The 26,494-nt window shown below is 39.7% G+C and overlaps 1 protein-coding gene across 1 annotated transcript in view; it reads right to left on the bottom strand.

Moving 5' to 3' along the window:
• LOC119878807 (ankyrin repeat domain-containing protein 26-like) overlaps window positions 1–26,494 on the bottom strand; it is a 56,452-nt gene that overhangs the window by 4,080 nt on the left and 25,878 nt on the right. Inside the window, exons 9-13 of the mRNA XM_038589379.1 lie at window positions 18,531–18,744; window positions 16,565–16,661; window positions 6,621–6,809; window positions 5,859–6,533; window positions 437–507 (exon numbers count right to left, since the gene is read on the bottom strand). Coding sequence (XP_038445307.1) covers window positions 437–507; window positions 5,859–6,533; window positions 6,621–6,809; window positions 16,565–16,661; window positions 18,531–18,744 — 1,246 coding nt within the window. The remainder of the gene's footprint in view (window positions 1–436; window positions 508–5,858; window positions 6,534–6,620; window positions 6,810–16,564; window positions 16,662–18,530; window positions 18,745–26,494) is intronic.

The raw sequence follows: 26,494 nt of genomic DNA, 5'->3' as shown, positions 1-26,494 counted from the left end.
AAGTAGATTTGGCAATTGTGCCATTTTTCTGGTTGTGTTTTGGGGTTAATGTACAAAATTTAAAGATCGTAAGCAAAAAAGAAAAAAAAAGGATCGTAAGCAAAAATTATGCATTTCAAAATCCCACAAAGCTGATATTTTTACCCAGCTAAACAACGATGTATTTATCATAATGGATATATTTCTCATACTATACTACTTATCTGCTTTATAAATACTCAAGTTATTTTCTGTGCTGCTTTCACTTGTCCTGTTGCGGGACGCCTGGGTGGCTCAGTGGTTGAGAGCCTCCCTTTGGATCAGGGCACGATTCTGGAGTCCCAGAATTGAGTTCTGCATCAGGCTTCCTGTAGGGAGGCTGCTTCTCCCTCTACCTATGTCTCTGTCTCTCTCTGTGTCTCTCATGAATAAATAAATCTTAAAATAAATTGCATACTTTTTTATGTCATCTCTGAACTTCTGAACGCACCTTACAACCTTTGTTTGTAACTCCTTTGCTTCTTGTCGCTAAAAAGAAAAGAAATACTTTTAACTACTGACAATCTAGTATAAAACCACCATCATCTGTTTTTGTAAATACAATGTCACTGGACACAGCCACATTTTCCTCTACATACTGATTTAAGGCTTCCCCAGAATTATACTGCTACAATAGAGACCTATGACTTGCAAAGCCCAAAATATTTACAATCCCCTGACAGAAAAGCTTTCTGAGCACTCTTCTAGTATTAAAAAACAACATTCTAACGTTTTTAAATTATATTTTATCAGGTACACATACAAATTTACGTATTGTTCAAAGGCAGAAAGACAGGAAATTACCTTATGGTAAACTTTTCTAGTTTTCTATTCCAAGCACCACATCAATTATAATTTTAAATATTCACATTTACAAATCACCATGGGCATTCCAGTGATTATACAAGTTAACATGCTGCTTTCAGGGACACTCAGATATTTCAAGTAACAGCTTCTGAGGCAGGATCTCTGTAGGAACCAGAATGCCTGGATTTGAATTCCCAGCTCCCCTGGGCATTTGCTGTTTGACCTTGAAAAATTACTTCAAATTCTGTGTCTCAGTTTCTTCATGTGTAAAATGAAGTTAATAATAGTATCTACCTCACTGTGATAGTCGGAAGTTTAAATTAGGGAATATACATAAACTACTTAGAAGAGTATGTGGCACATACCAAATTCTAAGTGTCTGCAATTAGCATTATTATTGTTGTTGTGTTTTACGTTCTAATGATATTTGATATTTTAGGCAGACGGCAGGCCAATGAAAGTGGTCTCTTACACAAGTTATATTGAAATCATTCTTCATACCACTGAAAGCGGTAGCAAATGGGGAGCATAAGGCCCAGGATATAGCCTCAGGACTTCAAAACACTTTCACTACAGGTGCCTCAGTGGCTCAGTCAGTTAGGCATCTGCTGTGGGCTCAGATCATGATTTTGGGGTCCTGGGATTGAGACCCCAACATCAGGGTTCCTGCTCAGCAGGGAGTCTGCTTCTTCCTTTCTCTCTGCCCCTCCCCCTGCTTGTGCACTCATGTTCTCTCTCTCTCTCTCTCCCTCTCTCTCTCTCTCTCTCTCTCTCAAGTAAAATATTAAAAAAAGGGACGCCTGGGTGTCTCAGCGGTTATGTATCACTTGAACTGGGACTTGGCTCAGGCTTGATCCTGGAGTCCTGGGATCAAGTCCCACATCAGGCTTCCTGCATGGAGCCTGCTTCTCTCTCTGCCCGTGTCTCTGCCTCTCTTTCTCTCTGTCTCTTATGAGTAAATAAACAAAAGTTAATTTTTTTTAAATCTTCAAGAAAAAACTTTCAAAAATTCCACTAGCCAATGGTACTTTCCTCCACTTATAATAATTTTAATTTACCTCCTCTCTATACTACTCAGTGAACAATGCTCATGGACTACAGTGCAAACAGTAACTCCTACACTGAGTGATACATAACTTACATGACCATCAGAGGCAAGGTAAAGCCACTGACGTGGAAATAATGGACTCTTGCTAAACCAATGTTCCCAAATCATTTTATGTTCATATTGTTCATCTTAGCAACTGTTTATGTTAGAGGGCTTTAGCAAGTACTCTGATGAGTAGAGATTAAGGCTCCGTGGTGTGGCATATCAGAAAAGCTGCCCTCAGGGGCACCCACTGGCTCAGTTAAAAGAACATCCAACGGTTAACCTTCAGTTCCTGTTCAAGCCCCACAATAGATGTAATGATTATATAAAATAAATAAACTTAAAAAAAAAACCTGTCCTCAGAGCTTTGTAGTTGGTAAAGTGCTGGAACTCTGTAAATCTCAGTTCTGGTTGCATAATGAAGGCAGGCATATTTAGACTGTTTTGCCATAATCAGAAAAAAACAGCATCTGATTGAATACTTTGTCCGATCGGATTAAATGCTTTCAGTTTTACACTTAACTGCTTAAAATACATTTAGAATACAGCTTTGTGTTATGTTTCAATCAGAAATTACTGCTATGGTATAATTTTATCCTAAAAACTGTTAAGATATTCTCAAATTTAGGCAAGGACAGGTACCATACACATAAAATATTTTCCCTCTTAGATACATTTGTACATAAGAAGACAGAATTATCGCTCATGAAAAAAAATAAAAACAATGTAAAATAAAGGACTAAACTGGTCTGCACAGACTAGATAATACATGTAAAATAAAGGACTAAACTGGTCTGCACAGACTAGATAATACGGGTGAAGAAAGTAAGTTCAGGGGGAGTTACAATAATCAGAGAAAGCCTCATGGAGAATGAGAGACAATGAGCCAGGACTCAATAGTGTAGGATTAGGCAAGAGGAAGGGAAACTAAAAAGACAGAAAGGGTAGAATGAGTAAATAAAAAAGGGTGAGAGATGGTAAAATCACCCCAATTAACTTAAAGGATAAAATCTGATGGCAGAGAAATACAGATGTCCACACAACTAAACCAATGTTCACAGCAGCATTATTAATGGCCACAAAGTGGAAATAACCCAAAGGTGCATTAAATGATGAATGAACAAGGGCGTTAGCCCACAATGGAGGACTGTCTGACCAGAAAAAGAAATGAAGCACTGACATATGCTAGAACACAGGCGAACCCTGAAAACAGGAAGTGAAAGAAGCGAGTCGCAAAGGACCACACAGTGGTGTGACTCCCTTTATAGGAAACATTCACAATAGGCAACTCTATGGAGACAAGAAGTAGACTTCTGGTTGCCCGAGGTCAAGGGCAACAGCTAAGGGTTTTTTTTCAGGGTGACGAAAATGTTCTGATGGCAGTGATAGTTGCAAAACCCTATAAATATACTCAGCGACAACAACACATGTTAAATGGGTCAACTGTATGGTAGGTGTATTTATAGCTCAATAAAGCTTTTAAAAAGAGTCAATGGCAGGACCTAGATAATTTTCTTAATTCTCTCTTTTGGCTTTATATACATCATCTGAATATTTCCATGCATTTTAATATATAAATATTAAAAATATAAATATTTTATAATATTTATAAATAAATATATTAAAAATAAATATATAAAAGGAAAAGAAAATGAAGGAAATGCCTCAGTTCCACTAGTCGTAACCTTTCTTTACAAGTTTTCCTGAAATCAGTACAGAGTCTATATCCATCAATAAAAGTGAAGATGAGAAGTAAGACGATTTTCTGAAACATTCCGTTAAACCTTATCTTCTGATTTTATCTAGCTCGCCTCATCATGGTAATAGAGATCTCAGTAGAAAACATTGTTTTTAGGGCACCTGGGTGGCTCAGTTGGTTTAGGCGTCCAACTCATGATTTCAGCTCAGGTCATGATCTCATTGGTGGTGGGTTTAAGCTGGCATGGGGCTCTGTACTCAGCAGGGAATCTCCTGGAGATTCTTTCTCTCTCCCTGTGCCCCTCCCCCTACTCATGAGTGTGCATGGACATGCATTCTTTCTCTCTCTCTCAAATAAATAAATAAATCGTTAAAAAAAATCGTATAGCAGGAGAAAAAAGTCCCTCAATTTCTGTGAATGGGTAAATGCTATAAGGAAAAACATAGAACACAGAGAGAGCAGAATGAAAAGTCAGAATTTAATAAATAAGTGCATGGTGAAGACACTAAAATTATGCTAAATTGAAATGAAAATACAAAAGAAAGTGGTCCATGGAAATTAGCATCCTAAAACATTTATATTATTTAACCAGCTACAGAGGAACTGTTGACATGTTATATGTAATACATATGTGACTTTCGATTTGATCCAATGTTTTTAAATCCTGTACCTCATCTTCTAAATTAATACGATAATGTGATAACTCCGGTGAAGCCTGTGACATACATTGCTTTTTTAGGGCATCAGCCAGTTCTTGTTGAAGTTCTCTCATAACTACCTAATAAGACCTTCTGTTACTGATTTTAGAAATCATCCTATTATTATGTTAATAATATAATTCTAACAGTATGTACTTTATCACCACATACATCAACTCACCTTTTATTCCTAGAATGTACACACTGCTAAGTGAATTCAGTTAAAGACACAAAAAGTGTTATCCCTCCTGCCTAGTCAGTATTATGTTACACAGATAATTATTTCAGCCCCACTCTCCATTCCTTGTTGATGAATTTGCAAAGCTTCCCAGCCTGCTGAAGTCTCAAAAAGAAATGGGTATTGTATAGGTGAGACTAGCAGTGGTAAATTCTACATTAATCAAATATTTTCTCTCTTTTTTATTAGAGGCTAAAATTAACTTCCAAGTTCTTCACATACTCAATCCTCTGCTCAAATCCTTCCAATAGGTTACTATCTCAGAACAAATGTGAAGTCATACTAATGGCCCTCAAGCCCCCTACATAACCTGGCTTCTGCCTCCCTCCTGGCCTCAGCTCCTAGAGATCCCTCCCCTGTTCATGCTCACTCCACTCCTGCTATACAAGAATCCTGCCATCCCTCCCTCAGTAGCCTGAAAATGGAGATCCAGTGCCAAATTAATAAATCACAAAGATACAATTCTATTGGAAAATTTTAAGCCCAAATGGTAGTTACCAATGGAGTTTTGAAATGAGCAAATTATTTGAAAAATGCTTAAATTATAAACCGTGGTGGGAAGATGAAATCAAATACAGCTTTGCTAAGTCACCAGTTATCCCAAATTATGATTTAGTGAAAAGTAGATGCCTTCAAAGAGTGAAAAGGTCACAAGAATAAATGATTTGAGACTAAACATTTAAATTTACATAAATAAAAATAAAAGTATGCTAACTGAAAATGCTTAAAAAGCTATCAAAAAAAAGTACTGAGATACAGCACCTACACTTCAGTTCATGTGACAAATCTGGAGTTAGTTGTCAAGGTAATCCACTTATTTGAACCTCAAGGTCAAAACACTCAGGTATGAGCATTTCCACTTATCTGTTCATCATGGTATTAAAACGTGGTGACAAGAATTAAAACTATTTTAGTAGTACTAACAATAAATTATTAATATCAGACTCCTTTCTTTAACAATGTATAACTTAACCTCTTGAAGTTTCTCATAGATGACGTGCATTTTTATTCAAATTAAAGCACCTTTCAGGTCTAATTTTTATTTGCTGGATACAAGTTATGAAGATTCAAAACTGACCCATAATCATTCAGGTCGTGATCTCGGGGTCATGAAGTGGAGCTCTGCACTGGGCATAGAGCCCACTTTGGATTCTCTCTCCCTCTCCATCTGCCCCACTCCCATTTAGGTGCAGGTGCACTATTTCTCTCCAAAAAAAAAAAAAAATAGTACTAATAAGCCATAACCAAACATTACTTTGAACTTTCTAATAGGAAGCTTGAAAAATATTTGTCTTTCTGAATACTTACTTCTCTTTCTTCTTTCTCATCTTCATATCTAAATGCTCTTTCCATTATCTGTTTACATTTATTGATTAACTCCTTATTTCTTTCTCGCAGTTGAAGAGCTCGTTTTTCACCTGCAACTCGAACCATTCTTACAATAACCTGAACCTGGTCTTTGAGATAAATTATAGTCTTTTCTTTACATTCCACTCTGCTGTAGGCATCATCTAGTTGCTCTCGGAGCAACATATTTTCACTTTGTAGTTGAGATAATTTCTCTTCTAAGGATTCATGCTTTCCCATGTATTCATTCACTTTACCTTGTTCGTTTTGAGATTTCTGCTCAATTTCCTTCTTCTGACCCTGTGTTTGTTTTGGGTTTCTTTGTAAATGTTCTAAAGCCAACGTCTTTTCTCTGAGAGCATCTCTTGTATACTGCAGCTCAATTTCTAGGGCATTAAGTTTACTTTCGACTTCAGAAAGTTGCTGAGAAAGCACCTCATTGTTATCTTTTAGGTTAGACATCTCAAAGTTCATTTTGTCCTGTAAATGACACCACTCATCTTTTGCTCTCTGGAAAGCAAGTTCTAGGTCTCTTTTTGATGCCTGACTTTGATCACGATCCTGTATAGCTGTAGCGACTCTAGCTCGGTATGATTGAAGTTTTGCTTCCAGTCTTTCTCTGTTTAGCTTTTCATCCTGCAATTTAGAGTTCAGCATGGTATTCTCAGTTGTCACAACATTCAGCTGCCCACTAGATTGGAATACTGTATTTGTTAATGTTACCTCATTCAGTTTTATGGCGTTTTGAAGACTGTCATTCTTTTCTTTTTCAGTTTCAGTGTCTTCACAATACCTCTTTTCCTGCTTCTGATTCCTTATTGTGTCTATTTCCAGTCTTAGCATGGCAAGTTCATCTTGCAACATGCGGTTTTCATGTAACAGACCTTTTTCTTTTTCATGAGGAGGAGAAACCTAAGTAAAACAAGAGTCTTTTAGCTGGAACTCAATAAAATGACATTATCATGATTTTCTCTGAAATCAAAGAATATCCTATGTTTATACAAGGAATGGGTTGCAGTTAAGTGGATATCCAACTGGAAAAACACAAAGTTGGATCCAAGCTCAAACTTTTATACAAGCATAAATTCCCCAAAGTTCAAAAGTTTAATTGAAAGCAATGAATGCACGAAAGGAAAAAGAAATCATGACAAAATCCTAAGAATCTCAGAATTGGAAAGGTCTTTCTCTGGTTTACAACAAACTCAGAAGGCTTGAAAGAAAAAAACTAATACATCTGACTACACTAAAATTGAGTTTATAGTCTCATGTCTAACACAGTCCACAGGAAAACCCTTAGCTCTGCATATATTTGGACAGATTCAATTTCCTAACCTCACTTTGTCCTGAGAATATTCCATACGTATTCGACTTTTCTAACATTTCTATACTCAGTTATAAGAATTTTATCTACTGATAACTAATAAATCTAGGCATTGTACTACAAACATGTCTGCACACATTAATTATCTCTTTTAGTTATCACAATTCAAAAATGGAGAGGTTAAAAATACTAAGTGAGCTGCAGGACATTCCCCAGGTCTTTGTACCCACTACCACTATTCTGGCACCAAACTGCAGCTACTTCTCTAGTGTGAATCTTAAATACAAAAGAAGCCTTGTATTTCAGGAGTGGCTGGGTGGCTCAGTCAGTTAAGCCTCTGCCTTCGGCTGAGGTCATGGTCCCCGGATCCTGAGAGCAAGTCCCGTGTCAGGCTCCCTGCTCCACAGAAAGCCTGCTTTTCTCTCTCCCTCTGCCTCCACTCCCCCTGCTTGTGCTCTGTCAAATGAATCCATAAAGTCTTTTAAAAAGAAAAAAAAAAGCCTTATATTTCAAAATACCAATACTAACTAAGGTAAAATTTATGTAGCTCCTAGAAAAATCATGAGATTATTTGTGGCTGCAACTAATTTTATTTCCTCTTCAGATGTTTAAAATGGCAATAAATGCAGAAGAGGGGAAAATACACTGAGCTATTTTACTAGGAACAAAAGACTTATCAATAAATTATCAGTAAGTATATATTACAGCATATGATTATTTCAAAAGCTCCTTGTAGGGATCCCTGGGTGGCGCAGCGGTTTGGCGCCTGCCTTTGGCCCAGGGCGCGATCCTCGAGACCCGGGATCGAATCCCACATCGGGCTCCTGGTGCATGGAGCCTGCTTCTCCCTCTGCCTATGTCTCTGCCTCTCTCTCTCTGTGACTATCATAAATAAATAAAAAAATTAAAAAAAAAAAGCTCCTTGTAATGAAATCAGATACTACTTGGAGCAAATTGTTACTCATCTCAAAAGTAGGAGACTAACATCTGAAGTAAGGTCTTAAAACGGGCTACACTTTTCCTCCTGTTCATCAGTGGAAGTGTGAAACTAACCCCTCTATGAATATAGAGGTGGTGAAGGAATTGCCAAAAACTAAAACATATGTTGTTAGTAGCAAGAGTTTTGTGCTTATGGAAAGCTCATAAATTCCATACTATTTTCCAAAATAATAAAAACTTCTACTTCAGATAAGGGCATTATGAATGTCACTATTTGACACCTGCAGACAAATGCATTTAAATTAATGAATGGACTACAAACTTCACTCCTCCCTATATAGACCCGTATGTGTATGTATGTACGTATGTATATATGTATATACATACACACACACTCACCCACAAATATATATGTATTCTTTTAAAATCCTCTGTACTTACCATAATGTACAGGGTTGGTTTTTAGAAATATACACATGCATGGAGAAAAATAATAATTCCAAAAAATAAAATATACATACGTACAAATACATACACACGTACTTCAAAATAACTAAAGAAAATACCTCAGAATTCATTTTAGTATGAGACATTTCTGACTCATTTCGTTTGCAAAGGTGATTGTTTAGAATCCCATCTTGGGTGGGGCGGGGGCAAGGTGAGGGAGGAGTAGGGATCCTCAAGCACCTGGCCCCACCAACTTACCTTGATAACTTTCAAATCATCCTGAACACCTACGAATTCGACCTGAGATTGATTGATGATTGATTTTTATTTACTTTTTTACTGGAGCTCGATTTGCCAACATATAGTATAACACCCAGTGCTCATCCCGTCAAGTGCCCCCCCCTCCCCTGGCAAGTGCCCGACCTGAGATTTTTTTTTTAAAGATTTATTTATTTATTTATGATAGAGAGAGAAAGAGAGAGAGAGAGGCAGAGACACAGGAGGAGGGAGAAGCAGGCTCCATGCTGGGAGCCCCACGTGGGACTCGATCCCGGGACTCAGCCCTGGTCAGCCCTGGGTCAAAGGCAGGCGCCAAACCGCTGAGCCACCCAGGGATCCCCCCGAACTGAGATTTAAAGAGAGAACAGTCAGAACGCTACAGAGAGAAGGGTTTTCGCTCCTAACAAGGTAGGGAGGCGGAAAAAAATAAAAAAGAATCAAGTGGGGAGGGGCACCGGAGGAGCCGGGCTGAGGCCTGCAGCGGGGAAAGCCTCCCAGGCGGGTAAGCGCAGCCCTGGAGAAGCAGACAAGTGGGAGCTTTAAAATCCGCCCCGGATTCCTCCGGGATGGAAAGGCGCTCAGCTGGGAACTCCGCCAGGACGTGGGGGGTGGGGACCTCCAGTCTCCGGGGTCACTGACAGAGGAAGTGCGCAGGGTCGAGCGCCCCCCACACCGGCCCAGCTCCGTAAAGGGCTGGAGCGCGCTGCGCGGGGCCTCGGGGAGAAGCCGGTGTGTCGGGAGGGGCTCCGGGAGCCAGACTCCAGCAGCGCAGGCCCCGGATCCCAGGGGACACAGCCGGGATCCTGCTCCCCCCGGGACAGGCCGAGGCGGGGAGGGCCCAGGACAGCGAGGACACTCCTGCCCCTCCTGCCCCGGGAGCATCCAGGCCCCTGTGGACTGGGAGATGGGGGGAGTCACTGCAGGGGGCGCCCTCCAGGGCCAGGGAGACCTGGCCGCCGCCGGTGTGGTTGTCCCTCCTGGTGTCACCCGGTGCCTGGGAGAGGCGTGGCCGCCAGGGGACACGGGCCTCACGGGAGGTCAGGTCGGCTCCCCGTGACCCTGCACCCAGCAGGGGGCGGGGCAGCTCCCCAAGGTACACACACCTGAGAATCGGCACAGTCCCGCCCCTCCCCCAGAAGACCAGCTGGAAGGACAGGGGAAGAGCAAGTTCCCCACCCAGCAGCGCTGGAAAGCTCCAGGGGAAGTCGAGGGATCTACAGTATATAGAACTAGAGGGTACCCCTCTTCCCCGCCCCCCCACCCATGTTCCAGTACAACTCATTTTTATATCAGACTGTAAGTTTCCAATTTTCTTTCTCTTTTCCCACCTTAACTACAATATTTTGCCACCTCTTCATTTTCAGGTTTCTTCCTTTTTGACTCATATTTTTACAATTACACGTCTTAGATAGATTTTCCACTTCTAGATTCCCTTCAACATACTCAACTTAATTTTGGGAGCTAGACGAGATATGTTTTGTGTGTGTGTGCTTTTTTTGTTTTCTCTACCTCATTTTGTTCTACAATGGCACAATACCTTCTAAAACAGGACGAGCATGCACCCAGAACCAAGTGGTATACCGTGCTGGTTCATTCTGTGAGACTATATTCTCTCTTCGTTCCCATTCTGCCCCCCTTTTTATCTCATTTATGTTTTGGGGAACAATGTTGGGTCTCTCTACAAGTATTTCTGGTTTATAGAAATTTGGGACTCAGTATCTTCTAACATACAGAACTTAATACACCCAGGACCAAGAGGATCACCCCCTAGGACCCCTCAGGTAGACTACATTCTCCCTCCACTACAACTTCATCACCACCACCATGTCCCAGTCCCCCCCAACATTTTATTTTTCTACTTCTTTTTTTCTTTTTCCCCTCTTTACCTTTGCTTTTTTTTCTCTTTTTTTCTTCCTTGGCATTCTTGGCCTTTTATTTTCTACTACTTTGTTTTAAAATTTGTTTTTCACTTTAGTGGTCATTTTGTGTTATTTTGTTCTTCTCTTCGTTTTCAATTTCATGTCATGGAACAGTCAGAATCATCGAAGGATAAGAAACCTTGGGTGGCTCAGTGGTTTAGTGCCTGCCTTCAGCTCAAGGCATGATCCTGGAGTCCCAGGATCAAGTGCCACATCAGGCTCCCTGCATGGAGCCTGCTTCTCCCTCTGCTTGTGTCTCTGCCCCTCTCTCGGTGTCTCTCATGAATACATAAATGAAATGTTTAAAAACAATCATCTAAGGTGAAATTGACTTAGATTGTGGTTGATATTCTTGACTCAGCCCATTCATACAGCCACTCTGCAGTGAGCAAAATGACTAGAAGGAAGATCTCACCACAAAAGAATCAGAAACAGTACTCTCTTCCACAGACTTATAGAATTTGAATTACAATTTGATGTCAGAAAGCCAATTCAAAAGCACAATTATAAAGCTAGTGGTGGCTCTGTAAAAAAGCAGAGAGTATTAAAGAAACTTCATGACTGCAGAATTTTGATCTACTTAGTCCAAAATTAAAAATTAATTAAATGAGATGCAATCCAAACTGAAGGTCCTAACAATGAGGGTTAATGAGTTAGAGGAAAGAGTGAGTGCCACAGAAGACAAGTTGATGGCAAAGAGGAAAGCTTAAGAGAAAACAGAAAAACAATTAAAAGACCATGAGGAAAGGTTAAGGGAAATAATCGAGAGCCTCAGAAGGAAAGAAAAAATATACGCATAATTGGGGTTCCACAGGAGGGCCAGAGGGCCAGAAAGGATATTTGAACAAATCATACCTGTGAACTTCCCTAATTTGGGGGAGGGAAAAAGGCATTCAGGTCCAGGAGATAGAGAGGTCCCCCACCAAGGGGAAGGGAAAAAAAGCAGAACTCGACATTTAATGGTGAAACAAGCAAATTCCAAAGAAAAAGAAAGTCCTTAAAACAGCAAGAAACAAGAGATTTCTAACTTATATGGGGAGAAATATTAGATTAACAGCAGACCTCTCCACAGAGATCTGGCAGGCCAGAAACAGGTGGCAGGAAATATTCAGGGTTCTACATGACAAGAACATGCAGCCAAGAATACTCTATCCAGCGAGCCTTTGGTTCAGAATAGGATAAAGAGCTTCTAAGATAGGCAGAAGCTGAAAGAATATGTGACCACCAAACCAGCTCTGCAAGTAATATTAATGGGGACCCTGTAAAAGAAAGAGGAAGCCCAAAGAAATAATCCACAAAAGCAGGGACTGAATAGACATTACAATGACAGTAAATTAACATCTTTCAATAGGTACTCTGAATGTGAATGGGCTAAATGATCCCATCAAAAAACGCAGGGTTTCAGACTGGATAAAAAAATCAAGACCCATCTATTTGCTGTCTTCAAGAGACTCATTTTAGATATAAGGACACCTACAGCATGAAAATAAAAGGTTGGAGAACCATTTACCATTCACATGGTCTTCAAAAGAAAGCAGGGGTAGCCATCCTTATATCAGATAAATTAAAGTTTATCCCAAAGACTGCAGTTAAGAGATGAAGAGGGACACTATATCATACTTGAAGGGTCTATCCAACAAGAAGATCTAACAATCATGAATATTTATGCTTCTAATGTGGGAGCTTCCAAGTCTATCAATGAATTAATAACCAAAGTAGGGGCATACTTAGATAATAATACACTAGTAGTAGGAGACTTAAACACGGCACGTTCTGCAAATGACAGATCTTCTAAGCACAACATCTCCAAAGAAACAAGAGCTTTAAATGATACACTACACCACATGGATTTCACAGATATTTACAGAACTTTACATCCAAAAGCAACTGAATACATAGTCTTCTCATGGAACTTTCTCAGAATAGGCCACCCGATACCAAAACATTGGGACTGTCCCCTGCATATTTTCAGACCACAATGCTTTGAAACTAGAACTCAATCACAAGAAGAAATCTGGAAGAAACGCAAACACAGGGAGGAGAAAGACCATCCTGCTGAAAGATGAATGGGTCAACCAGAAAATTAGAGAAGAAATAAAAAGATTCATGGAAACTAATGAAAATGAAGATACAACCATTCAAAATCCTTGGGATACAGCCAAAGCAATCCTAAGCGGGAAATGCATTGCAATACAAGCATCCCTCAAAAGATTGGAAAAAAACTTCAAAGACACAAGCTAACCTTGCACCTAAAGGAATTGGAGAAAGAACAGTAAATAAAACCTACACCAAGCAGAACAGAGAGAGTGAAGATTTGAGCAGAACTCAATGAAATAGAGACCAGAAGAACTGTGGAACAGATCAACAAAACCAGAGGTTGGTTCTTTGAAAGGAAGAATAAGATACGTAAACCATTAGCCAGCCTTTTAAAAAACAAAGGAGAAAAGACTCTAATTAATAAAATCACGAATGAAAAAGGAGAGATCACCACCAATACCAAGGAAAACCTAACCAAAGAGATAAAGGATTTATACCCTAACAACTACAGAACACTTCTGAAAGAAATCCAGGAAGACACAAAGAGATGGAAAAATATTCCATGCTCATGGATTGGAAGAATTAATATTGTCAAAATGTCTATGCTAACCCAGGGCGATTTACATTCAATGCTTTCCTATCCACATACCATGGACTTTCTTCACTTTCTTCAGAAAGCTGGAATAAATAATCTTAAGATTTGTGTGGAATCAGAAAAAACCCCGAACAGCTAGGGGAATATTGAAAAAGAAAACCAGAGCTGGGGACATCACAATGCCGGATTCCAAGTTGTCTTACAAAGCTTTGATCATCAAGACAGTGTGGTACTGGCACAAAACCAGACAAATAGATCAATAGAACAGAAGAGAGAATCCAGAAATGGGCCCTCGAATCCATGGTCAAATTATATTTGACAAAGCAGCAAAGACTATCCACTGGAAAAAGGACGCTCTCTTCAATAAATGGTGCTGGGGGGGATCCCTGGGTGGCGCAGTGGTTTGGCGCCTGCCTTTGGCCCAGGGCATGATCCTGGAGACCCGGGATCGAATCCCACATCAGGCTCCCGGTGCGTGGAGCCTGCTTCTCCCTCTGCCTATGTCTTTGCCTCCCTCTCTCTCTCTCTGTGACTATCATAAATAAATAAAAAATAATAATAATAAAATAAATAAATAAAATAAATGGTGCTGGGAAAACTGGACAGCCACGTGCAGAAGAATGAGACTAGACCACTCTCTTGCACCACACGCAAAGATAAACTCAAAATGGAGGAAAGATCTAAACGTGAGACAGGAATCCATCAGAATCCTAGAGGAGGGATCCCTGGGTGGCGCAGTGGTTTGGCGCCTGCCTTTGGCCCAGGGCGCGATCCTGGAGACCCAGGATCGAATCCCACGTCGGGCTCCCGGTGCATGGAGCCTGCTTCTCCCTCTGCCTGTGTCTCTGCCTCATTCTCTCTCTCTCTCTGAGTATCACAAATAAATAAAAATTAAAAAAGAAAAAAAAAAGAATCCTAGAGGAGAACACAGGCAACAGCCTTTGTAAACTCGGCCACTGCAGCTTCTTGCAAGATAGATCTATGAAGGCAAAGGGAAACAATAGCAAAAATAAACCATTGGGACCTCATCAAGATAAAAATCTTCTGCACAGCAAAAGAAACAGTCAACAAAACTAAAAGATAACCTACAGAATGGGAGAAGTTATTTGCAAATGACCTATCAGGTAAAGGGCTAGTATCCAAGATCTATAAAGAACTTAGTACACTCAACAGCAAAGAAACAATCCAATCATGAAATGGGCAAAAGACATGAGCAGAAATTTCACCAAAAAAGACATACAAATGGCCAACGAGCACATGAGAAAACACTCCACATCACTTGCCATCAGGGAAATACAAATCAAAACCACAATGAGATACCATGTCACACCAGTGAGAATGGGGAAAATTAACAAGACAGGAAACAACAAATGTTGCAGAGGAGGTGGAGAAAGGGGAACCCTCTTGTACTGTTGGTGGGAATGTGAACTGGTGCAGCCACTATGGAAAACTGTGTGGAGGTTCCTCAAAGAGTTAAAAATAGAGCTACCCTATGACCCAGCAATAGCACCACTCGGGATTTACCCCAAAGATAGAGATGCAGTGAAAAACCGCGACACCTGCACCCCAATGTTTATAGCAGCATTTTCCAGAATAGCCAGACGGTGGATGCAGCCTGAGTATCCATCAAATGATGAATGGATATAGAGGATGTGGTCTATATATAAAATGGAATATTACTCAGTCCCTAGAAATGACAAATAACCAGCATTTGCTTCAATGTGCACGGAACTTCAATGTGCATGGAACAAACTAGGGGTGGTGGAAGGGGAGGAGGGCAGGGGGTGGGGGTGAATGGGTGACGGGCACTGAGGGGGGCACTTGACGGGATGAGCACTGGGTGTTAGTCTGTATGTTGGTAAATTGAACACCAATAAAAAATAAATTTATTATAAAAAACAAGAAGTAAAGAAGAGCAATATAGTAAAGAAGTTGAAATCAAACAACTTCAACTTAATCTTAGAAGACGAAACTTGGAATTGAAGGGTGTAAAAAATAATTTGAATCAGGTAAATTTTTGGCAGTAATTGTATATTTCCATCAATATTATTTATAGTATCCCTTTGATATAATACATATTGTTAGGCTTCAAATAGATTAAACATTTCATTTTAACCTAATAGCAACCATGATCTTTGTAGCCACAATTACTACCTTATTGGAATTCTTGGCCTCTCACATATGCCCTATGTATATATTTTGAATGAAGGGATGGAAGGTAAAATGAGATAAATGTTATATTGATTTATTGATTTATGGAATTGTATTTATTTTTACACAGAGCATGGGCTGGGGGGAAAGGAGTAGAGGGAGAGGGAGGGAAATGAATCTCCAGCAGACTCTGGTTCTGAGTCTCATGATCTGAGTCTCCAGCCTCACCTGGTTCGGAGTCTCGTGATCGTGAGATCATGACCTGAGCCATAAAAAGAGTTGGACACTTAACCCACTGAGCCCCCAGGTGTCCCAGTTTTGAATTTTTTAATGTTGAAATATGAGCTAGATTTCCTTGAGATGCTGATGAAGCTAGTTAAATGTTTTACACAGAAATTTTATTTCACAATACTATGTCTACTTGTATTTTTACTCTATGGTACATTTTGCTGTCATTTAATTTAAAATTTGAATTATTCATTGAGGATGAAAAGCCTTGTTATAAAAAAGGCCACTCTTGAACATTTTTTTTTAAGTTCTCTTAAGCCTTTTGACTTTTTTTTTTTAATGATAAGATCCAAAATCCTAATGAAAATGTGTCTCTAGGTTATAGAAGAGCAAAATGATGTTCAGAGGCAGCTTTCGCGAGAACAGAATGCCCAGAGTATTACATGATGGAATACTATTTTTTTTTGTATATTTGTTATTGGAGTTCGATTTGCCAACATACAGCATAACACCCAGTGCTCACCTGTCAAATGCCCCCTCAGTGACCGTCACCCAGTCTCCCCACCCCCCGCCCACCTCCCCTTCCACTATCCCTTGTTCATTTCTCAGAGTTAGGAGTCTCTAATGTGTTGTCACCCTCTCTACTTTTTCCCACTGATTTTCTCTCCTTTCCCCTATAATCCTTTTCAGTATTTTTATAGTCCCCATAGAGTGAAACCATATGATGTTTGTCTGTCTATGATTGACTTACTTCACTCAGCTCTTCTTTACTTCTTAATTGCTCCTTAATATTTATATATAAAATTTCAGCACTTCTTCTTTTTTCTTTTTCTTGTTTTAAGGTCAATCTGCAAATGCATGTGTTCATTTTAAAATTTGTTTTGTTAGCAATAAAACTTTTATTTTATGATCTGGTTCCACATATGTTGGTTCATTATCCAAAGGAAATTTTTCTGTTCTCAATTTTTTTCCCTTTCTAGGGCTCATGTTTTTCAATTTATCACTTCAATATCTTCAAAAAGATATATAGTTTAAAAGAAGCAATGAGAAAGCATTTTGCAACTTAGTAAGTTTTAGTCAGTAATAACTCTGGGAGATGTTGTAAGCAAAGGAATTCTGAAATTATTTAAGAAAGGGTTCAAAATTGTCATTTTTCTCCACAAAGTCATAATTACACTTCAATTAAGACAAATCATTTCATTACTAATTAAAAAGAGAAGTTGCTGTTTATCAACAATTTTATAAATTCACTAGAAATACATTTTTATTTCACAAAACATCACAGGTACCTCTAAAAATGATCTTCAGTGTAAGACAGCATCAGCAGATGTCGTTTACACACCATACACCTGCAGATGACTCTGATCCAGCACTAGACTAGGGAGCCTAAAATCTATTGCCCATGCTTTTTATGTTTCTTATTCTGTAATATTCTCAACCTTGTTGATCATTATGTATTTTATAAATCATTTGAAAACTCCTTTGAAAACATCACAGGATCCATATTAATTAAGTAAAGAATAGAGTAAGATGTGCTTTCAGCATAGACTTTTGAATTAATTTTCTTTATATATGTGAGAAATGTTAAAAAAAACTTAACCATTAATCATTTTTCCATTTTACTTTTTAACCCCTGCATATGTTAAGAATAAACCAATTTTTCTGTCTTGAGAAAAATTGGCCATTTCACACTCTGTTGGGGGGCATATAATATAAAATTCCCTGAGAACAATTTAAAAATATGGATCAGAGACCTCTACTAAATATTTTTATACATTAACACAATACTATATTAAAGAATTTATTCCAATTAACCAAGACTGTAGAAACAGAATTAAATAAAAGACATTCCTTATAGCATTAATTAAACTATAGGAAAATGGAAAACAACCAAAATTCAATTTGTTAAATAATGAGGTTTACATATGATGGACTTCTACATGGTCATTAAAATTATGCTTTAGAATATACATTAAATTATTAGAAGTATTCACTGTTAAAACCTTGCAGTATTATTTCAAAGAATCTCACACTTTACAACTTTTTTAAAAAAAAAAAATTGGAGTTCAATTTGCCAACATACAGCATATCACCCAGTGCTCACCCCGTCAAGTGCCCCCCCTTAGTGCCCATCAGCCAGTCACCCCAGCCTCCACTCACCTCCCTTTCCACTACACCTTGTTCGTTTCCCAGAGTTACGTGTCTCTCATGTTCTGTCACCCTCACTGATATTTCCCTCTCATTTTCTCTCCTTTCCCCTTTATTCCCTTTCATTAATTTTTATATTCCCCAAATGAATGAGACCATATAATGTTTGTCCTTCTCCGATGGACTTATTTCACTCAGCATAATACCCTCCAGTTCCACCCACGTGGAAGCAAATGGTGGGTATTTGTCGTTTCTAATGGCTGAGGAATATTCCATTGTATATACATAGACCACTGCTTCTTTACCCATTCGTCTTCTGATACTTCACATTTCTAATGGAGTTTCCTTCCCTATAAAATCCCAGAAGGCAAATTAGCAATTACAAAACTTCTCCTACACATCTGCAGCATAAAAGTAAGTATTTCAAGGGGTTCCTGGCTGGCTCAGTTGACAGAGCATGTGACTCTTGATCTCATAGTTGTGAGTTCAAGCCCCACGCTGAGTGTGGAGTCTATTAAAAAAAAAAAAGTAAATAGTTGAAATATTTCCTTAAAACCAAGATGTCATACCTTAAACTGTAGAGTTCTCGTTCCCATTCCACTTTTTGATGCTCTAACTGAGATTTCATTTCTTTTGTTTCTGATAGCAACTGTTCTAGTCCATTGACCTTATATTCCACTTGTAAAATTTTTCTTGTAAGTTGTTCACAGTCTTTTCTTTTTAATTCTATTGATCTTTTGTATTTAAGAATTGCATTCTGGATTGTCAATACGCTAACAGAATCTACACCAGAGGAAAAACAAAAACAGAAATAAAATACAGGAGGCATCAGGGTGGGTCAGGTGGTAAAGCATCCAATTATTGGTTTTGGCTGAGGTCATGATCTCACAGTTGTGGGATTGAACCTGGCACTGGGTGCTGCACTCAGCACAGAGTCTGCTTAAGGTTCTTTACCCCCTCGTTCCCTCCCTCTCTGTTCCTCTCCCCATCTCCTGCTCATGCTCTCTCACAAATTTGTTCTTTTAAAAAGTAAAATAAAACAATATGAGTATTTTTTGCATATAAGGGACCGAGCATGTTCACATTAACTCATTCATACATGAAATAAATATTGAGTAACTTCAACGTAAAGAGATTATACCAGGTGCCTGGGTGGCTCAATCGGTGGGTGTCTGCCTTCGGCTCAGGTCATGATCTTGGTGTCCTGGGATCAAGCCACATGGTGGGCTCCCTGCTTAGTAGGGAGTCTGCTTTTCCCTCTTCCTCTGCCTCTCTCCCTGCTCATGCTCTCTCTCTCAAATAAATGAATAAAATCTTATTATCAATAGAACTTTAAAATCTTTTAAAAAGAAAAGAAAACATGACTGAAACCTTTCTAAACTGAATGAAAACTATAATCCCACAGACCCACAAAGGATCTGGCTAGGAGAGAAGAAATGGAAGTAAACTATTGTAATTTTAAAAAAAGATTGTATTTATTTATTCATGAGAGACATGGAGAGAGAGAGAGGCAGAGACACAGGCAGAGGGAGAAGCAGGTTCCCTGAGATAGCCTGATGTGGGACTTGATACAAGGACCCTGGGATCACACCCTGAGCCAAAGGTAGATGCTCAACCACTAAGCTACTCACGTGTTCCCTATTGGAATTTTCTTAAACTACATATAATGTGGTATAACACTACAAGAAGGTGGACTGTGATGCTTGAGTCATATGCTTTAAACCCTAAAGCAATCACTAAAATAGCAAATCTTAAGCTTTGTTAAGTAATAAACAAAGCCCATACATACACATATGTGTATATTTATATATAAGTATAAATTGAACTCGTAAAAATTAGTTTATTAATCTAAAAGAAAGCAGAAAGCAAAGAAAATGGGAACAAAGCAGGTCAAACGGAAAGCAAACAGGATGAGAGATTTATATCAACTGTATCAATAATCAGAGTAAATGAAAATTGTCAAAAAATAAAAGAAAGAAAGAAAATGGTCTAAAAGCCTCGATTAAAAGGCAGACTGTCAGAATGGATAAAAATGTAAGAGACAACCATAGGCTGCCTATAAAAAATTCAATTTATATGTAAAGACACACACACACAAATTAAAATAAATAAATAAATAAATAAATAAATGTAAAGACAAATTTGTGAAAAGGACAAAAATAAGGATATACCACACTCACACTTGACAAAAGAAGGCTGAGCTTGAGTAGCAATATTAATGCCAGGCAAAATAGATTTCAAAGCAATATATATTCTCGTGATGTATAAGGTCATTTGTTAATGATGAAAGGGTCGACAAATAAGCATAACAAACCTAAATGCTTTTGAATCTATTAATAACATCAAAATACATAAGGCAAAAATCAACAGAACTGCAAAGAGAAACAGGCAAATTTACAATTTTAGTCTGAGATTTTAATAGGCAGAAAATCATCAAGGATATAGAAGACTTGACCACCACCATCTTTCTCAAGTATCCATGGAGCATTTACCAAAAGAGATTATATTCTGGGTCATAAAATAAACCTTAATAAAGGGAGTTAAGTCAAAAGGATTGAAGTCAAAAAAAAAAAAAAAGGATTGAAGTCATGAAAGTGTGTTCTGTGACCACAAAGTGATCAAATTAGAAATGAAGAACAAACCTACCTCTGGAAAATACTCAAATACTTGCAAACTGATTAATAATGCACATCTAAATAACCCCTGGGTCTGGGTACCTAGGTGGCTCAATGGATTAAGTGTCTGCCTTTAGCTCAGGTCATGATCTCCGGGTCCTGGGATTGAGCCCCATGTTGGGCTTCCCACTCAGAGGGAAGGACGCTTACCCCTCTGGACCTCCCTTCGCCTATGCGCTCTCTTTCTCTCTCTCTCCTTCTCTTTCAAATACATAAAAATCTTTTAAAAACCCTTGGAATAAAGAAGTAATGAAAAAAGAAATTACAAAGTATCACATATTGAATGAAAATAAAAACATAATATGTTAAAAATTTCTGGAATCCTCCAAGAATAGCACTCATCTCACCATTTATAGCACTGAGGTATATATTAAAAAGAGAAGGAGGCGGGGCAAGATGGCAGAAAACTGGGTCCCGAAGTCACCAGTCCCCACCAACTTACCTAGATAACTTTCAAATCATCCTGAAAACCTATGAATTCGGCCTGAGATTTAAAGAGAGAAGAGCTGGAATGCTACAGTCAGAAGAGTTCGCGCTTCTATCAAGGTAGGAAGACGGAAAAACATAAAGAAATAAAAAAGCATCCAAGGGGGAGGAGCCCCCATGAGGAGCCAGGCAAAGGCCACGCAGCTAGTGCCCCCAGGACAGGAAAGCCCAGTCCTGGAGAAGCAGAAACTTTACCAATCTTCCTGGAAGGAAAGGCGCTTGCAGGGAGCTCGGGCAGGATCCCAGAAGGGGTACAGATGCCCTCAGGCTCCCAGGGGCACTAAAAGAGCAACTGCACTCTGGGGGAAATCCCTCCACACACTACAGGCTGAGCTCCCTAAAGGGCTGGACGCCGCGCCCAGTGGGGCCCCGGGAGCAGCTCAGGTGGCGGCCACTGTGCGGCCCCGGGAATGTGATTCCAGCGGTGCAGACCCCAGAACCCAGGGCACCGGGGACACAGCCCAGGATCCGGCACTCCCCCCGGGGCAGGTAGAGGCCGGGAGGACACAGGGCAGCAAGGATGCTCCTGCTGCCACGCGGCCCCGAGCTGTGCAAATCTACGCCCCCTGCCCCCGGACCACCCAGGCCCCTGCGGACTGGGAGCTGTGGTAGTTACTGTGGGAGCTGACTCAAGAGATGGAGAGCTGGCTGCCGCCACTCTTGTTGTTCCTCCTGCTGTCACCTTGTACCTGGGACTGAACAGGAGCTTCACAGGATAAACAGCTTGCACTGAGCCCTGCACCTGGCAAGGGGCTGGGCAGCTCCCCCAGGTGCACACACCTGAGAATCACCACAGCGGGCCCCTCCCCCAGAAAACCAGCTGGAAGGACAGGGGAAAAAGCATTGACCAAGCAGCACTGGAAAGTCCCAGGGGAAGTCAAGGGATTTATAGTATATAGAATCAGAGGATACCTCCTCTTGCTTTTTGTTTTCTGTTTGTCCTCCCCCTTGCCCCCCTTTCCTCTCTTTTTCTCCTTTTTCCAGTACAACTTCTTTTTGGCCACTCTGCATTGAACAAAATGACTAGAAGGAAAAACTCACCTCAAAAGAAAGAATCAGAAACAGTCCTCTCTCCCACAGAGTTACAAAATCTGGATTACAATTCAATGTCAGAAAGCGAATTCAGAAACACAATTATAAAGCTACTGGTGGCTCTAGAAAAAAGCATAAAGGACTCAAGAGACTTTATGACTGCAGAATTTAGATCTCATCAGGCAGAAATTAAAAATCAATTAAATAAGATGCAATCCAAACTGGAGGTCCTAACAATGAGGGTTAAAGAGGTAGAAGAACCAGTGAGTGACATAGAAGACAAGTTGATGGCAAGGAAGGAAGCTGAGGAAAAAAAGAGAAAAACAATTAAAGGGTCATGAGGAAAGGTTAAGGGAAACAAATGACAGCCTCAGAAGGAAAAATCTAGTTTAACTTAGGGTTAATAGGGGTTCCAGAGGCCACCGAAAGAGACAGAGGACCAGAAAGCATATTTGAACAAATCATAGCTGGGAACCTCTCTAACGTGGGAAGGGAAACAGGCAACCAGATCCAGGAGATAGAGAGATCGCCCCCTGAAATCAATAAAAACCACTCAACACCTCGATAGTTAACAGTGAAACTTGCAAATTCCAAAGATAAAGAAAAGATCCTTAAAGCAGCAAGAGACAAGAGATTCCTAACCTTTATGGAGAGAAGTATTAGGATAACAGCAGACCTCTCCACAGAGACCTAGCAGGCCAGAAAGGGCTGGCAGGATATAGTCAGGGTCCTAAATGAGAAGAACCTGCAGCCAAGAATACTTTATCCAGCAAGGCTCTCATTCACGATAAAAGGAGAGAGAAAGAACTTCCAAGACAGGCAGGAACTGAAAGAATATGTGACCACCAAACCAGTTCTGAAAGAAATATAAAGGGGGACTCTGTAAAAGAAAGAGGAAGTCCAAGGAAACAATCCACAAAAACAGGGACTGAATAGGTATCATGATGGCACTAAATTCATAACTTTCAAGAGTAACTCTGAACATGAATGGGCTTATTGACCCCATCAAAAGGCGCAGGGTTTCAGACTGGATAAAAAGAGCAAGACCCATCTATTTGCTGTCTATAAGAGACTCATTTTAGACCTAAGAACACCTACAGCCTGAAAATAAAAGGTTGGAGAACCCTTTACCATTCAAATAGGTCCTCAAAAGAAACCAGGGATACCTATCCTTATATCATCTAAATTAAAGTTTATCCCAAAGACTGTAGTGAGAGATGAAGAGGGACACTATATCATACTTAAAGGATCTCTCCAACAAGAGGACCTAACAATCATGAGTATTTATGCCCCGAATGCGGGAGCTGCCAAGTATAACAGTCAATTAGTAACCAAAATTAAGACATACTTAGCTAATAGTACACTAAAACGGGGAGATTTTAACATGTCGCTTTCTGTAAATGACACATCTTCTAAGCCCAATATCTCCAAAGAAACAAGAGCTTTCAATGATGCACTGCACCAGATGGATTTCACAGATATTTACAGAACTTTACAGACAAATGCAACTGAATACACGTTCTTCTCAAGTGCACAAGGAACTTTATCCAAAATAGACCACATACTGGGTCACAAATCAGGTCTCAACTGATAACAAAAATCTGAGATTGTCCCCAGCATATTTTCAGACCATAATGCTTTGAAACAGGACTAAATCACAAGAAGAATATTAGAAGAAATGGAAACATGTGGAGGTTAACTACCATCCTGGTAAAAGATGAAAGGGTCAACCAGGAAATTCAGGAAGAATTAAAAAGAGTCATGGAAACTAATGAGAATGAAGATACGACTGTTCAAAATCTTGGGATACAGCAATAGCACTCCTGAGGGGGAAATATATCGCAATATAAGCATCCCTCAAAAAACTGGAAAGAACCCATATGTAAAAGCTAATCTTGTATCTAAAGTTGCTGGAGAAAGAACAGCAAATAAAACCTACACCCAGCAGAAAAAGACAATAAAGATTTGAGCAGAACTCAATGAAATAGAGAGTCGAAGAACTGTGAAACAGATCAACAAAACCAGGAGTTGGTTCTTTGAAAGAATAAGATACACGAACCATTAGCCAGCCTTATTTTTTAAAAATTTTTTATTTATTTATGATAGTCACACACACACACACACACACACACACACACACACAGGCAGAGACATAGGCAGAGGGAGAAGCAGGCTCCATGCACCAGGAGCGCGACTTGGGATTCGATCCCGGGTCTCCAGGATCGCGCCCTGGGCCAAAGGCAGGCGCTAAACCACTGCACCACCCAGGGATCCCCATTAGCCAGCCTTATTAAAAACAAGAGAGAAAAGACTCAAATTAGTCACAAATAAAAATGGAGAGATCACCACCAATACCACGGAAATACAAACAATTTTAAACACTTAGTATGAGCAGCTATACACGAATAAATTAGGCAATCTAGAAGAAATGGGACTCATTTCTGGAAAACCACAAACTAGCAAAACTGGAACAAGAAGAAATAGAAAGTCCAAAAAGGCCAAACACCAGGGAGGAAATTGAAGATATCATCAAAACCTCCCAAGACACAAAAGTCCAGGGCCAGATGGCTTCCCAGGGGAATTCTATCAAACATTTGTAGAAGAAACAATACCTAGTCTACTAAAGCTGCTCCAAAAGATAGAAAGAGATGGAGTACTTCCAAACTCATTCTATGAGGCCAGCATCCCCTTAATTCCAAAACCCAAGACCCCACCAAAAAGGAGAGGTAGAGAGAATAAGCCTGATGAACACAGATGCAAAAATGCTCAACAAGATAGTAGCCAATAGGATCCAAAAATACATTAGGAAGATTATTCACCATAACCCAGTAGGATTTATCCCCGGGATGCAAGGCTGGTTCACCACTCGTAAAGCAATCAATGTGATTGATCATATCAAGAAGAGAAAAAACAAGAACCATACGACCCTCTCAATAGAGGCAGAGAACGCATTTGACAAACTACAGCATCCATTCCTGATCAAACCTCTTCAGGGTGTAGGGATAGAGGGAACATTCCTCAGCATCTTAAAAGCCATCTATGAAAAGCCCACAGCAAATATTATTCTCAATGGGGAAGCACTGGGAGCCTTACCCCTAAGATCAGGAACAAGACACGGATGTCCACTCTCACCACTGCTATTCAACAGAGTACTAGAAGTCCTAGCCTCAGCAATCAGAAAACAAAAAGAAATAAAATGCATTCACACTGGCAAAGAAGTCAAATGCTCCCTCTTTGTGGTTGACATGATACTGTACATAGAAAACCCAAAAGACTCCACCCCAAGACTGCTAGAACTCATACAGCAATTCAGCAGTGTGGCAGGATACCAAATCAATGTCCAGAAATCAGGGGCATTTCTATACACTAACAATGAGACTGAAGAAAGAAATTAAGGGGTCAATCCAATTGACAACTGCACCCAAAACCATGAGATGCCTAGGAATAAACCTAACCAAAGAGGTAAAGGATCTCTACCCTCAAAAGTATAGAACACTTCTGAAGGAAATTGAGGAAGACACAAAGAGATGGAAAAATATGCCATGCTCATGGATTGGAAGAATGAATATTGGGAAAATGTCAATGGTACCCAGGGAAATTTATACATTTAATGCAATCCCTATCAAAATACCATGGACTTTCTTCAGAGAGTTGAAACAAATCATCGGAAGAGTTGTATGGAATCAGAAAAGACACCGAATAGCCAGGGGAATATTAAAAAAGAAAACCAGAGCTGGGGGCATCAAAGTGCCAGATTTCAGGGTGTACCACAAAGCTGTGATCATCAAGACAGTGTGGTACTGGCACAAAAACAGACACCTAGGAAAATGAAAAAGAATAGAGAATCCAGAAATGGGCCCTCGACTCTATGGTCAAGTTATATTCGACAAAGCAGGAAAGACTATCCACTGGAAAAAAAAGTCTCTTCAATAAATGGTGCTGGGAAAACTGGACAGTCACGTGCATAACAATGAAACTAGACCATTCTCTTAAACTATACACAAAGAAAAACTCAAAATGGATGAAAGATCTAAATGTGAGACAGGAATCCATCAGAATCCTAGAGGAGAACACAGGCAACACCCTTTTTGAACTTGGCCACAGCAACTTCTTGCAAGATACATCCATGAAGGCAAGAGAAACCAAAGCAAAAATGAACAGCAAAATAAACAGTCAACAAAACTAAAAGACAGCCTCCAGAATGGAGAAGATATTGGCAAATGACCTATCAGATAAAGGGCTAGTATCCAAGATCTATAAAGAACTTAGTAAATTCAACAGCAAAGAAACAAACAATCCAATCATGAAATGGGCAAAAGACATCAACAGAATTTTCACAG

The sequence above is a fragment of the Canis lupus genome, unplaced genomic scaffold, assembly GCF_011100685.1.
Source record: "Canis lupus familiaris isolate Mischka breed German Shepherd unplaced genomic scaffold, alternate assembly UU_Cfam_GSD_1.0 chrUn_S1931H2130, whole genome shotgun sequence".
In the NCBI taxonomy this organism is placed as follows: Eukaryota; Metazoa; Chordata; class Mammalia; order Carnivora; family Canidae; genus Canis; species Canis lupus.
This window is presented reverse-complemented; position numbering and strand designations above follow the sequence as displayed.